Below are 13,682 nucleotides of genomic sequence, written 5' to 3'. Positions count from 1 at the left end.
TAAAAGTTAAAACAGGACAAGTGTCAAGGTCAAGTGTTGCAACACATCCATCCCACGCTCACACAAAGTCTCTGGCAAAAAGTGACATACCATGATTTCCAAGCTTCATTTCTCCCAGAGTCAAAGCAAATTTCATCAATCGTTCTGCTCTTTGACAGACCCCACGTGGGGACCCTACACAGGGTCTGATTCAGTCAGAAAAATGCAGTTTCACTTTCACTGTGTTTACTCACGCGAGCTGGTGAGGATCTCCTTGTGGAAGTTTCACCTGCCAGCACCCAAGTGACGTTTTCAGGGACCTCCAGCACAGACACACAGACGAGGGGGTTGAAGACACTGGTTTATTGTAGAGAGTGGGCCAGGTGGAACAAGCCATGAGCAGAAAGACATGTGTCATGACCAGGGCTCCTCTCCTGAGTGAGTGTGGGGATGGGGGGTTTACCTGTTGCGCGTCAGACCAACGCTCAACAGGTGTACAGCCACTCTATTCCTGGGCCCCGATTACCTGGACCCAGGACAGGTGTGGCTGCTCAAACCACACCCTCCCCACACCACACACATTTGTTTACCACTGGTTGCCATGGTGATAATGACTAATACATGGTGTTCACTTCCTAACCACCTTTCCAATTTCTACTCAGAGAAAACGTACAGAAGGAAAACAGGAAGTGAAATTAACAAGAAGACCAAGTCACACAATGAACTGTACATGAATCTTTTATTTTAAGTTCAAAATGAAACATCTAGGGAACGATGGAACAGCAGGTGGGACGTGAACATGAGACGCTTCTACGGATGGAACGCTAACAGAACTTGTATCACTACCTACAATGCACTCCTCCTAATACAGCTGAATTGTTGCTGTGCTCAGTTCATCATCACCACCAACACGTTAGACTTTAAACTGAATCAACAGAATACTTTACAAATACTGGAAATACTTAAACCTGTTTCAACAAACAACTTTCTGTCTGGATTTGTTCTTTTCAGCAGCTGTGTTCCCTTCCTTCAAACGCAGAGTGACACGCCCGCCTTTTAAACGCTTCGATTCATTCATTTCAATTAAAACACAAATAATATAAAAGGATTAGGATCCAAATCACCAGCAGACCCTGACTGCAACATCTTATATTCTATTGAAACGCATTCCACTGTGAAGACGCTCCTCGGTGCTGGTGCGGGTCCAGCTCCAACGGTTACGGTCCGGTTGGACAGGACCGACCCGGACCTCCAGGCCTGGACCCCCAGACCTGGACCTGGACTTCCTGTTTCAGACGTACTCTGTGGAGGGCCCGCTGCCGGAGCCGGATCCCGGTGCTCGGTAGATCCTGAGTCCTGGACCCGAAGTGGAGAATTTGTAGGAAACGTTCCTGTAGAGCAGAAAACTGCATGAGCGAGAAAGTATGAACTCAAGAAGTCACCTCAGTCACACTTCAAATAAAGCTCTTCATGACTGTTACTATTAATAAGGTATATTAATAATTGTAATTGTATTTTAATGAACTTTTAGCTATAGTATTAATAATATTAGTGGCACGGTGGCAACAGTGCATTGCACTGCTGCCTCACAGCAAGAAGGTCCTGGGTTCGGTTCCCGCCTGGGGCGCTGTTGGCACCGTGCTCCGTTGGGTTATCTCCCAAACAGGAGCCTTTCTGTGTGGAGTTTGCATGTTCTCCCCGTGCTCACATGGGGTTTCCTCCACCTCACGTCAGTAAGGACCCCCCCCAAAAACATGCAGACATCATGGTCTGACCAGCGATGGACACTCATCACCTGGTCCCCAGGCGCGTCCACGTATGCTGCACACTGCTCCTGGCTGTGGCCCCGGAAGTAGGACAAGCCAGGATGGTTAAACGCAGAGGAACCATTTCACCGGCACCATCCAAAGCATGTGCGTGTGTGTGTGTGTGTGTGTGCAAGCATGTGTTGTAGTGTGGTGTGTTGTGTGACAAATAAAGATTGTTCTTCTCTTGTTCTTCTTCTGTTCTTCTATTAATGATACTACTACTATGAGTTCATGAAGGAGGAAATGACCCAGGCCCTGAGGACCTAAAGGGGGCTGGTTCCTTACTGCTGCCTGGCGTGCACTTGGTTTGCTCTGTAGGAGCAGCAGAGCAGTGACCCCCCGAGGAGAGAGAGACAGGAAGCTGCCCAGCCCTGATACAGAGCAGCACCCAGCTCGAACCTGGAGGACAGTGAGACAGGGTCAGAGACTGAGAGAGGACAGACAGACAAACTGGACAAGGACAGAATCTCTGGATTAATGGATTCTTACTCTCTTGTTATTTTCTCAAATGTAACTGTTTTGCAACAAATCCAAATAAAACAAATTAAATACATTCAGTTGGGAATTACACCAGCATCTCCTCACGTGCACGCTCCCCACGTGAACGCTCATCACGGGCACGCTCCCCACGTGAACGCTCATCACGGGCACGCTCCCCACGTGAACGCTCATCACGGGCACGCTCCCCACGTGAACGCTCATCACGGGCACGCTCCCCACGTGAACGCTCATCACGGGCACGCTCCCCACGTCACCACAGAATGAGTGTGTGTGTGGAACGCACCGGACTCCGGCGCGGAACGGGTCGTTGAACTCCTGGATGACTGTACCAGCGTACCAGGACACTGCGACCAGGGTGGACAGACCTGGAGGACAGACAGGAAGACAGACAGGAAGACAGACAGGAAGATGAGGGTGGAATCCACTGATTTGACCTGAACCAGAGTAATCAGTTACTTTTGGGTACCTGACAGGATGAAGAGGCTTCCTGCCGCCAGCGTCATCCTGCCCTTGAGCAACTCTGTGGTTCTGCCGAGCTTCGTGCACCTCATTCCCAGTACACACAGCACGATGGAAACCATTCCCACCAGTAAAGACAGGATCATCAGAGCTCTACAGAACTGGACATGCACTGGACAGGAAGTGCAGAAATGAGAGAAGAACAGTTTTATCTAATCTAAAAACGAATCTAATCCCATGGAATTTAACATAATATCACATCATTTTACATAATCTAGTCTCATCATTGAACATAATACAATCTAAAGCCTAAACTACCCTAATCTATTCTAATTTAATTTATCCTAGCCTACTGTAACCTAGCCTCGTCTATCCTATCATAACCATCTGAATTAAACCTCATGTAATCCAACCCCAACATAACCTAGATGGTCCTAATCCAACTCTTATCTAATGTAGTTTAACCCTAACCCACTGACCTGGTAGTAGAAGCAACCTGGAGCGGCTGCACTGGACAGGATCGCATGGAGGAAGTATCCTGACCTCATTTAATCTAATCTAATCTAATCAAACCTAATCTAATCAAACCTAATGTGATGTAATGTAATGTAATGTAATGTAATCTAATGTAATCAAACCTAATGTAATGTAATGTAATCTAATGTCATCTAATCAAACCTAATGTAATGTAATGTAATCTAATCTAATCTCATCTAATCAAACCTAATCTAATCAAACGTAATGTAATGTAATGTAATCAAACCTAATGTAATGTAATGTAATCTCATCTCATCTAATCAAACCTAATCTAATCAAACCTAATGTAATGTAATCTAATCTAATCAAACCTAATGTAATCTAATCTAATCTAATCTAATTATACCTAATGTAATGTAATGTAATGTAATGTATTCTAATCTCATATAATCGCATCTAATCAAACCTAATGTAATGTAATGTAATGTAATCTAATCTCATCTAATCAAACCTAATGTAATGTAATGTAATCTAATCTAATCTCATCTAATCAAACCTAATGTAATGTAATGTAATCTAATCTAATCTCATCTAATCAAACCTAATGTAATGTAATGTAATCTAATCTCCGCTAACCCACCGCTGCGTACCTGGTAGTCCCAGCAGCGTCCTGAAGCGGCTGCACTGGACGGAGCCCAGGGCGGAGGCAGCGCAGCTCTCCCACAGCCCCTCGAACAGCCACTGGCTGCTGGCCACTGTGTCGGCCTGGCTACGGACCCTCCAGGTCCTGGAGCTGGAGCAGCTGGACTGGAGGCACCAGGACACCAGGCCCAGGAGCAGGCCCAGGACCTGCAGCGCTGCCGCCATGCCACCGCCGACCTGCGACCAATCAGAGGAGGAGCAGCTGTGAGGTCATGAAGAGGAAACCTCCTCCCTGGACAAGTGGTGGAAATTTGAAGCTTTCCAATCCACACGGTCCTTTAAAGGGTCCGTATGCAGGGCCCCTGTGCAGAGTGCTTTCGCAGGGTGCTTACACAGGGTCCCTATGCATGGTCCCTATTCAGGGGCCCCTACACAAGATGCTTAGGCAGGGTCCTTACGCAGGGTCCTTATGCATGGTCCCTACGTAGGGCGCTTACGCAGGGCGCTTAGGCAGGGTCCTTATGCACAATACCTTTGTAGGGTCCCTACGCAGGGTCCATACCCTTATGCAGCGTCCTTACACACGGTCCTTACGCAGAGTCTCTATGCAGGGTCCATACCATTACGCAGGGTCCTTACGCGGGGTCTCTTCCCTTACGCAGGATCCTTACCCAGGATCTTTACACAGGGTCCCTACGCAGGGTTCTTACATAGGGTCCCTATGCAGGGTACCGACGCAGGGTCCATACCCTTTAGCAAGGTCCTTACGCAGGGTCCTTACGCAGGGTCTCTACGCAGGGTCTCTACGCAGGGTCCCTACGCAGGGTTCCTGTGCAGGGTCCTTATAATGTCACTGTTACAAATACGGGCAAGAGTGTATGTACATCAAATGAAAATTAGAAAAATAATCCTAAAACAGAAACTAAGAAATAGCTCAGTCTACTGCACAAGACATGAGTATAAATATAAAGTGAAGCAGTGCCGCTGGATGTGTTCATGTAGTTGTGGCGTACATTTAATTGACAGAGGTGACGACAGATGTTGCAGCTTGAGAAGCCTGATGGCCTGAGGGTAAAAAGTGTTGGTGAGGCTGGTCGTCCGTGCCCGGCTGCTCCGCTAACGTTTACCAGACGGCAGCAGCGTGAACAGTCCATAGCCTGGGTGGCTGTCGTCCTTTATGACTTTAATGAGGCGTCGTGTGCGGTAGATGCCTTGCACTGAGGGGAGGCGACGGCTGATGATGCACTCCGCTGTCTTCACCGCCCTCTGGAGCGCCTGGTGATCGGCAGCAGAGCAGCTGCCGTACCAGGCGGTGATGCAGCCGGTAAGAATGCCCTCAATGGTGCATCGGTAGAAGCTGGTGAGAGTCCTGACGGACATGCCAAACTTCTTGAGTCTCCTCAGGAAGAATCGTCGCTTCTGGGCAGTTTTTATTGCCGTGTCCGGTTGCCTGGACCAGGAGAGGCCATCGCTGATGGACACACCGAGAAACTTGAAGCAGGAGACTCCTCCACTTCAGCTCCGTCGATGTGGGTGGGGGCGTGCCCCCCCCCGCTGTGGTTTCCTGTAGTATTCCCTACGCAGTGTCCATACCCTTACTCGGGGTCCCTATACAGGATCCTTACTCAGGAACCCTACGTAGGGTCCCTACGCAGGGTCAAACCCTTACGCAGGGTCCTTATGCAGGGTCTCTACGCAGGGTCCCTATACAGGTTCCTTACACAGGGACCCTACACAGGTCCCTTCCCTTACGCAGGATCCTTACACAGGGTCCCTACGCAGGGCTCCTATACAGGTTCCTTACACAGGGACCCTACGCAGGTCCCTTCCCTTACGCAGGGTCCTTACACAAGGTCCTTATGCAGGGTTCTACACAGGAACCCTACGGAGGGTACCTACACAGGATCCTTATGCAGGGTGCTTATGCAGGATCCTTACGCAGGATCCTTACGCAGGGTCCTTACGCAGGGTCCTTACGCAGGGTGCTTACGCAGATTGCTTACGCAGGGTCCTTAAGCAGGGTGCTTACGCAGCATGAACTGTAATGTGAAAAACACAAGTAATACAACAAAACAACATATTTCTACACAGAAGCAGCAGTGATATATGATAATATACTGTAGTTGTATAGATCATAGTAACATATAAGAAGTAAAAACATGAGAAAATAATATAAAATGTTTATTGTTTATTTGATTTCTTATTATGTGTATTTTTAACTTTTAGATATTTTGAAGAATACAACGTCCCCTTTCTTTACTGGTTCAACAAACATTCTGTGTGGCTCCGAACCTTCAGTCCGTCATTAAGATGGAACTCACCAGAACAGGAGTCCGTTGGAGGTGTAGATCTCTCTCTCCGTCTCTTTTTCTCTCCGTCCTTCTGAACGAGGGATCACTTTCTCTCTCTCTCTGAAGCGGAGTCACTTTGTTGCAGTGAAACTCAGAGTTTCAGGATCAGGGTCAATGAACCTGAAACTCTGAGCACATCAGCTCCACAGTGGAAACATCCGTCTGTCTGTCCATTTATCTACCTGTCTGTCTATCTATCTATCTATCTGTCTGTCTGCCATCTATCTCTGTCTCTGTCCATCTATCTAACTGTCTGTCCATCTGTGTATCCATCAGTCTATTTACCTGTCCACCTGTCTGTTAATCCATGTTTCTGTCTATCTGTCTGTCTTATCTACCTGTCTGTCTGTCTCTCTATCTACCTTTCTTGTTTGTCTGTCTATCTACCTGTCTGTCTGTCTATCTATCTACATTCCTTGTTTGTCTGTCGGTCTATCTACCTGTCTGTAATATAATAAAAATGTAATACTTGTTTTGAATCAGAAGGTAACATCAACGTTTCAGTATAAAAACAAGCGTTTGTTTTGTGTTGCGTCGGGCGTCGCCGCTCTGCTTCAGACTTTTACCCTCAAACCGTTCTGTTGGTTCGGTTTCTCCCTTTCATCGATCAGATGCAGTTACAGCTTTAGTTTTAATGGACAAGCAAAGCAGACGGGGCTGTATTTCTACTGTTTTTAATTTGGCACTGGTTTGAAACCTCCACCGTTTGAAGCTCTTTGACCTCTGACCTCAGATCAACCTTCATCAGTTTGAGGACTTTACACTCAAACAGATGAACACAGATCAAGCAGAATCCTGTTGTAAAATACAAAGGATTGTGTTATAAATACATTTCAAACTCCTAAATATGAAGCCGTGACATAGATCGCTTACAACAAGAAATGAATCAGCTCTAAGTTTTGGTTTGAATCCTGGTGACGGTGTTGTGCGACTCGGAGCGCCATTCCTGAAGAAGGTTAAAGGTCATGATGTGGAACAGATTCATGCTGCTCCTGAGAGGAGGAGGAGGAGGAGGGGGAGCTCCATCCTGGACAGTGAGCAGGTTCAGAGCCCCCCCCCTCCGGCTGCTATCAGCTGTGCAGCCTTCCCCTCGTTAACCATCAACCATCGCAACGTCCAAAGTCCTGAACTGAACGGAGCAGCTTCCTTCCTCTGATTGGCCGATACTCCTGCCCTGCTGACGTGCCTCTGAGCCAGACACCGACCACCCCAGTCAGAATATGTGCAACTAAAAACATTATACCAGATCAAGACCCCCCCATGGAACGTACCAAGTCACAGTTAAATAAACTTTATTTGGTTCAAATGAACATTCCAACATTTGATTTTCTAACTCCATTCGTTTAATGGGTGGAGGTTTAACATTAATAAACTTAGATCAAAGTAACACAAGATTCTGTTCCAACATGGATGTGGGGCAGGAAGTCAGCCTGACAAATTCCTGTCCCACCAGGAAGTGAACGCAATGGATTCTGGGTCTTTAATGGAAATACCAGGACATCAAAAAAGCCGCTCAGTCCAGCTGAACTGAATCATAATACTGAGGGGTCTGGAGGGGGCGGGGCCTAATGACATCACTTCCTGCTTCCAGTGAGTGGGCGGAGCTTCATTCCTTCTCTGTACAAACAGGAAACAGGAAGTGATGTGTTGTGGTCTCTCAAGACTCTGTACGCCAAAACCAGTGAATCAGGAGGAAATTGGATTCTATCTCAACGTGTTTCCATGGATACAGTAAACAAGTCCAGTCTTTTTCCTCCTGTGCAGGAAGTGCAACCACCAGCGTCCTGGTTGTACTTCCTGCTGCTCAGCGTCTGATTGGCCTAACTTCAGCTCCTCCTCCTCACGTCCTCGGGTTTGGGTGCTAGATGGAGCCGCCCCCGTTGGCCCCTCCCCCTCTGGCCCCGCCCCCTCTGGTCCGCAGCTCGTGCCACACCTTGACCAGAGCTTCCCGGTTCTTCCAGATCAGCTCGTGGCCAAACAGGATGTACCATCTGGACACAATGCATGATGGGAGATCAGCAGCAGCACAACATCATACTGGGGCGGTACCAGTAGGGACCGGTTAGTGATGGGCTAGATAATAAGAGACTCACATGCCAGACAGCGCCCCCCCCAGGTGGGCGGCGTGGTCAAAGAACCTCCATCCCAGAACCAGGCCGGCCGTATCCATGGCAACGATGGCTTTCAGAGCCTGACGTGGAAAGAGAACCAATCACATCACAGCAGACAGACAGAGAGAGAGAGAGAGCGAGAGAGAGAAAGAGAGACGGACAGAGCGACAGGTACCTACGTTCCCAGCAGTGAAGGTGTACATGGGGAGGAAGATGATGGCCAGTTTGGCTTCAGGCATCTTGGTGCAGACGGCAGCGAGGACGGCCATGATGGCTCCAGACTGAGAGCGAGAGAACAGTCCAATCAATCAATCAATCAATCAATCAATCAATCAATCAATCAAAGCTGGGTGTACATTTTCACATTACAATGTTGATTTCAAATTCTGACCTAAGCGAGTCCGACACATTGAGCACAGCAGCTGTTTATATCAGAGTTAAACACTTAAAATGTCTTCAAATTGTTTTGAAATGCAAATAAAATATTCTATATATTCCAAATATAATAAACTTAAAATGTTCTTTTCATGTTTTCTCGTTTGTTTTTAACATTGACTGACAGAGTGAAACCAACGCCTGGAGGAGCTCAATGCTCCTCGTCTTCAACACTTCTCCGTCCTTGTTGGTTTTCAAACAGTGCCGACCCCCTGCTGCCCCCGCTGGCTGCGATGTGCGTTGCACCATGAGCGTGTTTCAGTTGATCAATCTACAGTATTTTGAATAAGAACCAGTAATACCAGCAGCATCCCATAATGAGAAGGTTTTATCATCAGAATAAGTAAAACAGAGCCGGTTAAGAAGCTCGGTGTCGTACAGCTCTGATGAACACGTGGAGCCTGTCGGCCTCTTAGAGTTTTAATGTTTGTTTTGGTGTTGTCATGGCGACGTGTCTTACCGCTCCCAGAGAAGGTCCAAATCTGCCCGTCGCCGTTTTACAAACGTAGCTGACGAAGGTGGATGTCACACCTGAGCACAGAGATGAACATAAAGAACCAGGATTCTACCTCAAATTCACTGCTGCAGGATTTAAGGCTTCATGATTCACTGCATATATGTATGAAAGTATGTATATGTATGTGACAAATAAAAAATCTTGAATCTTGATCTTGATTCTAGTGAGGTTAGATGAAATATTTATACAAACTGAAATTCTACTATTCAACTCAACTTTGGATTTATTTGGATGGATGGATGGATGGATGGATGTTTGGGTGGACGGATGATTGTTTAAGTGGAGGTCCTACCTGCAGACATGTAGAGGGCCAGGAACTGCTCGGGTCCCAGCATGGAGACCAAGCTGCTGGAGAAGCTCCACAGGACGTACATGTTTGCCAACAGGTGGAGGAGAGAGTAATGACTGAAGGTAGAGAAAAGCATAGGAGCACATAGGGTGCCTGAGAGGAAGACGGGTGGAGACGGAGACAGGGAGAGAGAGTCAGGAAAGTAGACAACCAGTACCCTGTGTGTGAAGTACTCTGTGTGTACTCTGTGTGTACTCGGTGTGTACTCACTGGACGCAGGGTTCGCGGTGAAATACTTGATCATGGAGCGCTGCAGCGATGGAATCCTCCAGCAGCAGAAAACCACCACGTTCGCAGCAATGATCCCTGGGAAACAGGAAGTAGAGTTTACTCAGCCGGGTCGACTTCCTGTTTTGTTGGTACAAAAAGGCCTTTCTCCATGAAGTGGAACTGCCCTTTAAATCTATTTTGATCATCACAACAACATCAATGACATGAAGTTCACCAGGTTCCAGTCAGTGTTACTCCACTCTAGACAGACAGACAGGTATGCAGACAGACAGACATACTGTATATGCAGACAGACAAACATGCAAACAGACAGACAGACATGCAGACTAGGCTTGGGTGATCGTGGAAAATTCCAACCAAACGAGGATTTTATGTTTTTTTCAATATGGCCGACGCCGATATTTGGAGGCGGGAGGCAGGTCACCCCTCAAACTGCCTGAGTTAGGTTTACGTTTTTTATTTTCAATACAAGTAAGAAACAAAGGAAACAAAATAAATCTCTCTCCATGAGATGATATTATATATTATTATATTATAATTATAAGATTTTCATATAGCGGGGAAGTGTCTCTCTCTCCTCCAGCTCCACAACCCTGTCAACTGCACTTCCTCTCATTTTTCCTGGCGGGTTAAAAAAAATAAAATAAAATAATAATAATAATCTGTCATCAATGTCAATCAATGGAGTTGATCATGATTTGAGGATTTAATCATATATCAGCCCAAGCCTAATGCAGACGGACATACAGCTATGCAGACAGACAGGTATGTAGACAGGAATGCAGACAGACAGGTATGCAGATAGACACATAGGTAGACAGACAGGTATACGGAGACAGGTATACAGAGGCGGTTATAGGGACAGACAGGTATAAGACAGACAGGTCTACCTGTGACCGTTCGCTGGCCCTCACTCAAGCTGTTCCACCATTGGTTGATCTAAAATGTAACCACAGCCAATCAGAGTGCAGGAAACTTGGCCATTGATCTGACCTACTCCCTGTCATTGTATTAATAATAATAATAATATTAATAACAGTAATAATAATATAATAATCTCACCTCTTTACGGAAGTCTCCCTGTTTCTGCGGCCGCAGCTTCTCCAGCCAATCAGCTCGCACCTCGTCGAAGTAGCTCTGGACGCGGGACTTGAGCGCCTCGTACTGCCAGATGGCCGCCACGCCGAAGGTGCAGCCTGTAAACTGACATGGAGTCAGGACCCGCCGCTGGAGTGACACTAGTGGCACGGAAACTAAACTCCACTAGAAATCCCTCCAGGAAGTCATGATTTTGAGATCGCAACAATTCATGCAAATTCAAAAACTCTCCACAATATTTGTGAAAACTTGACATTTCCCAAACTTGTCACGACTTTCCTGCATCAAAGGTCCAAAGTCTACGTCACATCATCAACGGCCTGTTTTAATCAGGTGTTTACTATGCGTTGAACTCAAGGATTATTTTCTAGTATTATTCGTGGAACAGGAATGACAGTATTTCCTACTGACCCCCACAGTGAAGACCAGCGGTTTGAGCAGCCGGCCGAAGCCCCTCGGGGGGCTCTGGGGGCTGTGGGACTCCCATGGGAGCGGTGGTGGCGCCCTCCTGTGGGCGGAGGCTTCGCTGGACTCTGTGTGGGCGGGGCTCATCTCCTCCTCCACCCCCTTCTTCTGCTCGGCCTTCTTGGCTGCTCTCCTGAAGCAGCATCGCTGCTGGAAGCTCTGGCTCCACCTAGAGAGAGAGAGAGAGACTCTTAGACACAGTGCAGCATGGACCGGGGTATTACACTAGACCAGGACTGGGCAATATATTAAAATAATATATAGAAAACAGACCAATAAAAAAATCATATCAAGTCATATTTTTATATATCAAAAGCAAAAAAAAAGCCTCAGGAGTGGAATCCATCAACCTGCCCATCGTTCATCAGCTCCAGATCCTTGTAAATGACCGACACCAGTAACAGTTTATTATAAATGGGAACCAGGATCTGCTGAAAACAGCTCCAGTAGAACTTTATCAAGTATTATGGGCTGTTATATCAGGAAACTGGATATGAAAACTACTTGGGACTTTTAATACTTGTAGTACATTCAAGAGCAAGTACTTACAGTATATACTTTTAATTAAGTAGAAATGCCCATATTGTACGTTCACTATTACCAGAGTATTTTTGAGTCATGGTATTTGTACTTTCATTCAGTTAAAGGTCTGAGTACTTCAACCATCACATATTACTCGCAGAGTGATGCATGTCTCACATCTGCTGTCTGTCACCTGCCATGTAACTGCTGTGAGTGAATGGTTAGACAGGTAGCAGGATGGTTAGGAAGGTAACTGGATGGTTAAGACAGGTAAGTGAATGGTTAGACATGTAACTGGATGGTTAGACGGGCAGCTGGATGGTTAGACGGGCAGCTGGATGGTTAGACGGGCAGCTGGATGGTTGGACAGGTGTGTAACTCAGGAGTAGGAGCAGAGTTCTGACCGGAAGCTGGAGGACAGGCTTGTAAACAGTAGCTTAGCCACTTAGCTCCCTGCAGGAGGCTGGATGGACCCGGAGCGACAGCCCTTTAACCACGGAGCGTCCGTTCTGGTTCGTTTAGTAAAGTCTCTGTTTTCTCTCAACGTTGTTTATTTCCTGTAAATACCTGTTTCCCCTGAGAAGCTCCTCTCTGGCCAGCCTGAACACACAGCCTCTCCACGCCATGTTGGAGCCCCGTGACCCCGATACCCCGCCCCGTCCAGGGCTCTACTTCCGGGTCAACTGACGCTCTGCTCCCTCGCGGCCACAATAATCATAAACACAACAACAACAACAACAACAACAACAACAACAATAATAATAAAAACAGCAATAACAATAATAACAATAATAACAATAACAATGACAAAACAATAACAATAATAAAGGCAGCAGCAATAGGGGGTGCAGGGGCGTCGGCCCTTCGTTAAAGTTCAACGTTGGGGTGTGCTTTGTCTCTCTGTGGGTGTGTTTTGTGACTGCAGAAGTTCATTCCTTCCGCCCGGTTACAGTGTAATTCTATGATGAGACGGTGTTTGAGGCTGGGGGTGCGTTTCCTATGCTGCAACTAACGCCAATCCGAAGTAGCGCTGCATGATTATGGCTAAATGATATTCAAGAGTGTTTTAGTCAATATTGTGATCATGATTATTTATCACCATTATTTATCCATTTTGGGGAACACAATTAATTTATGGCATTTTGTAAATGAACAGAAAACTACCTTCACAATAATAACGTATTTTATAAACCTATAAATAAATAAAGTGGTTTAACTGGTTTCGACTAGCCAGTTAAACCACTTTGTTTATTACCCATGCAGCCCATTCTGCACCAATAAAAACAAAAATAATGAAAACATTTCAAAACACAGACAATAAACACATGTTCCAGCCCCTTCAAAGGGAATAAACAACAAAAACATCAATAAAATCACACTCAACAGTAAAAATGAATGTAAAGAACACAGCTTTTAAGGGAAAATGTACATTTCGTTCGTGTGTTTGAGAATGCGACGCAGTGTCCTGCTCTTCTCAAATCATGACGATGATGTGAATCGTAAAACAATGAAACACGATCGAACAGCTGTTTCCAGACGCGGGGCGTGGGTTGTTGCTATGGGGCGGGGCAGTCAACGGAAACACTCAATAACTTCTGATTGTCAACCTTCACCTTCAAATTAATGGCCATGTAATCGACATCTCCTTAAATAAAAATACATGTTTAGTTATGGACGCATACATTTGATTGACTATGTTATAAATGAAATTAAAGATTGAAAATGTGAAATTAGTGG

The 13,682-nt window shown here is 46.3% G+C and overlaps 2 protein-coding genes across 2 annotated transcripts; both read right to left on the bottom strand.

The window, feature by feature from the left end:
• Nucleotides 1–1,270: 1,270 nt before the first annotated feature.
• Nucleotides 1,271–4,091, bottom strand: LOC307235248 (claudin-1-like; the record flags this gene model as incomplete). Its single annotated transcript, XM_080007279.1, has 5 exons — nucleotides 1,271–1,385; nucleotides 2,073–2,186; nucleotides 2,572–2,653; nucleotides 2,755–2,919; nucleotides 3,875–4,091. 5 exons carry the CDS (start codon nucleotides 4,089–4,091, stop codon nucleotides 1,271–1,273), a joined length of 693 nt encoding a protein of 230 aa, XP_079863405.1.
• Nucleotides 4,092–7,506: 3,415 nt separating this feature from the next.
• parlb (presenilin associated, rhomboid-like b) lies at nucleotides 7,507–12,592 on the bottom strand. Its single transcript, XM_080007252.1, has 10 exons — nucleotides 12,513–12,592; nucleotides 11,370–11,592; nucleotides 10,923–11,063; nucleotides 10,751–10,799; nucleotides 9,840–9,935; nucleotides 9,573–9,722; nucleotides 9,224–9,294; nucleotides 8,508–8,609; nucleotides 8,311–8,408; nucleotides 7,507–8,208 (listed from the first exon to the last, which is right to left on the bottom strand). The coding sequence occupies exons 1-10, from the start codon at nucleotides 12,569–12,571 to the stop codon at nucleotides 8,079–8,081; spliced, it is 1,119 nt and encodes a 372-aa protein (XP_079863378.1). The 5' UTR covers nucleotides 12,572–12,592; the 3' UTR covers nucleotides 7,507–8,078.
• Nucleotides 12,593–13,682: the final 1,090 nt, after the last annotated feature.

Source organism: Zeus faber (assembly GCF_960531495.2).
Source record: "Zeus faber genome assembly, chromosome: 9".
Lineage (NCBI taxonomy): Eukaryota > Metazoa > Chordata > Actinopteri > Zeiformes > Zeidae > Zeus > Zeus faber.
This window is presented reverse-complemented; position numbering and strand designations above follow the sequence as displayed.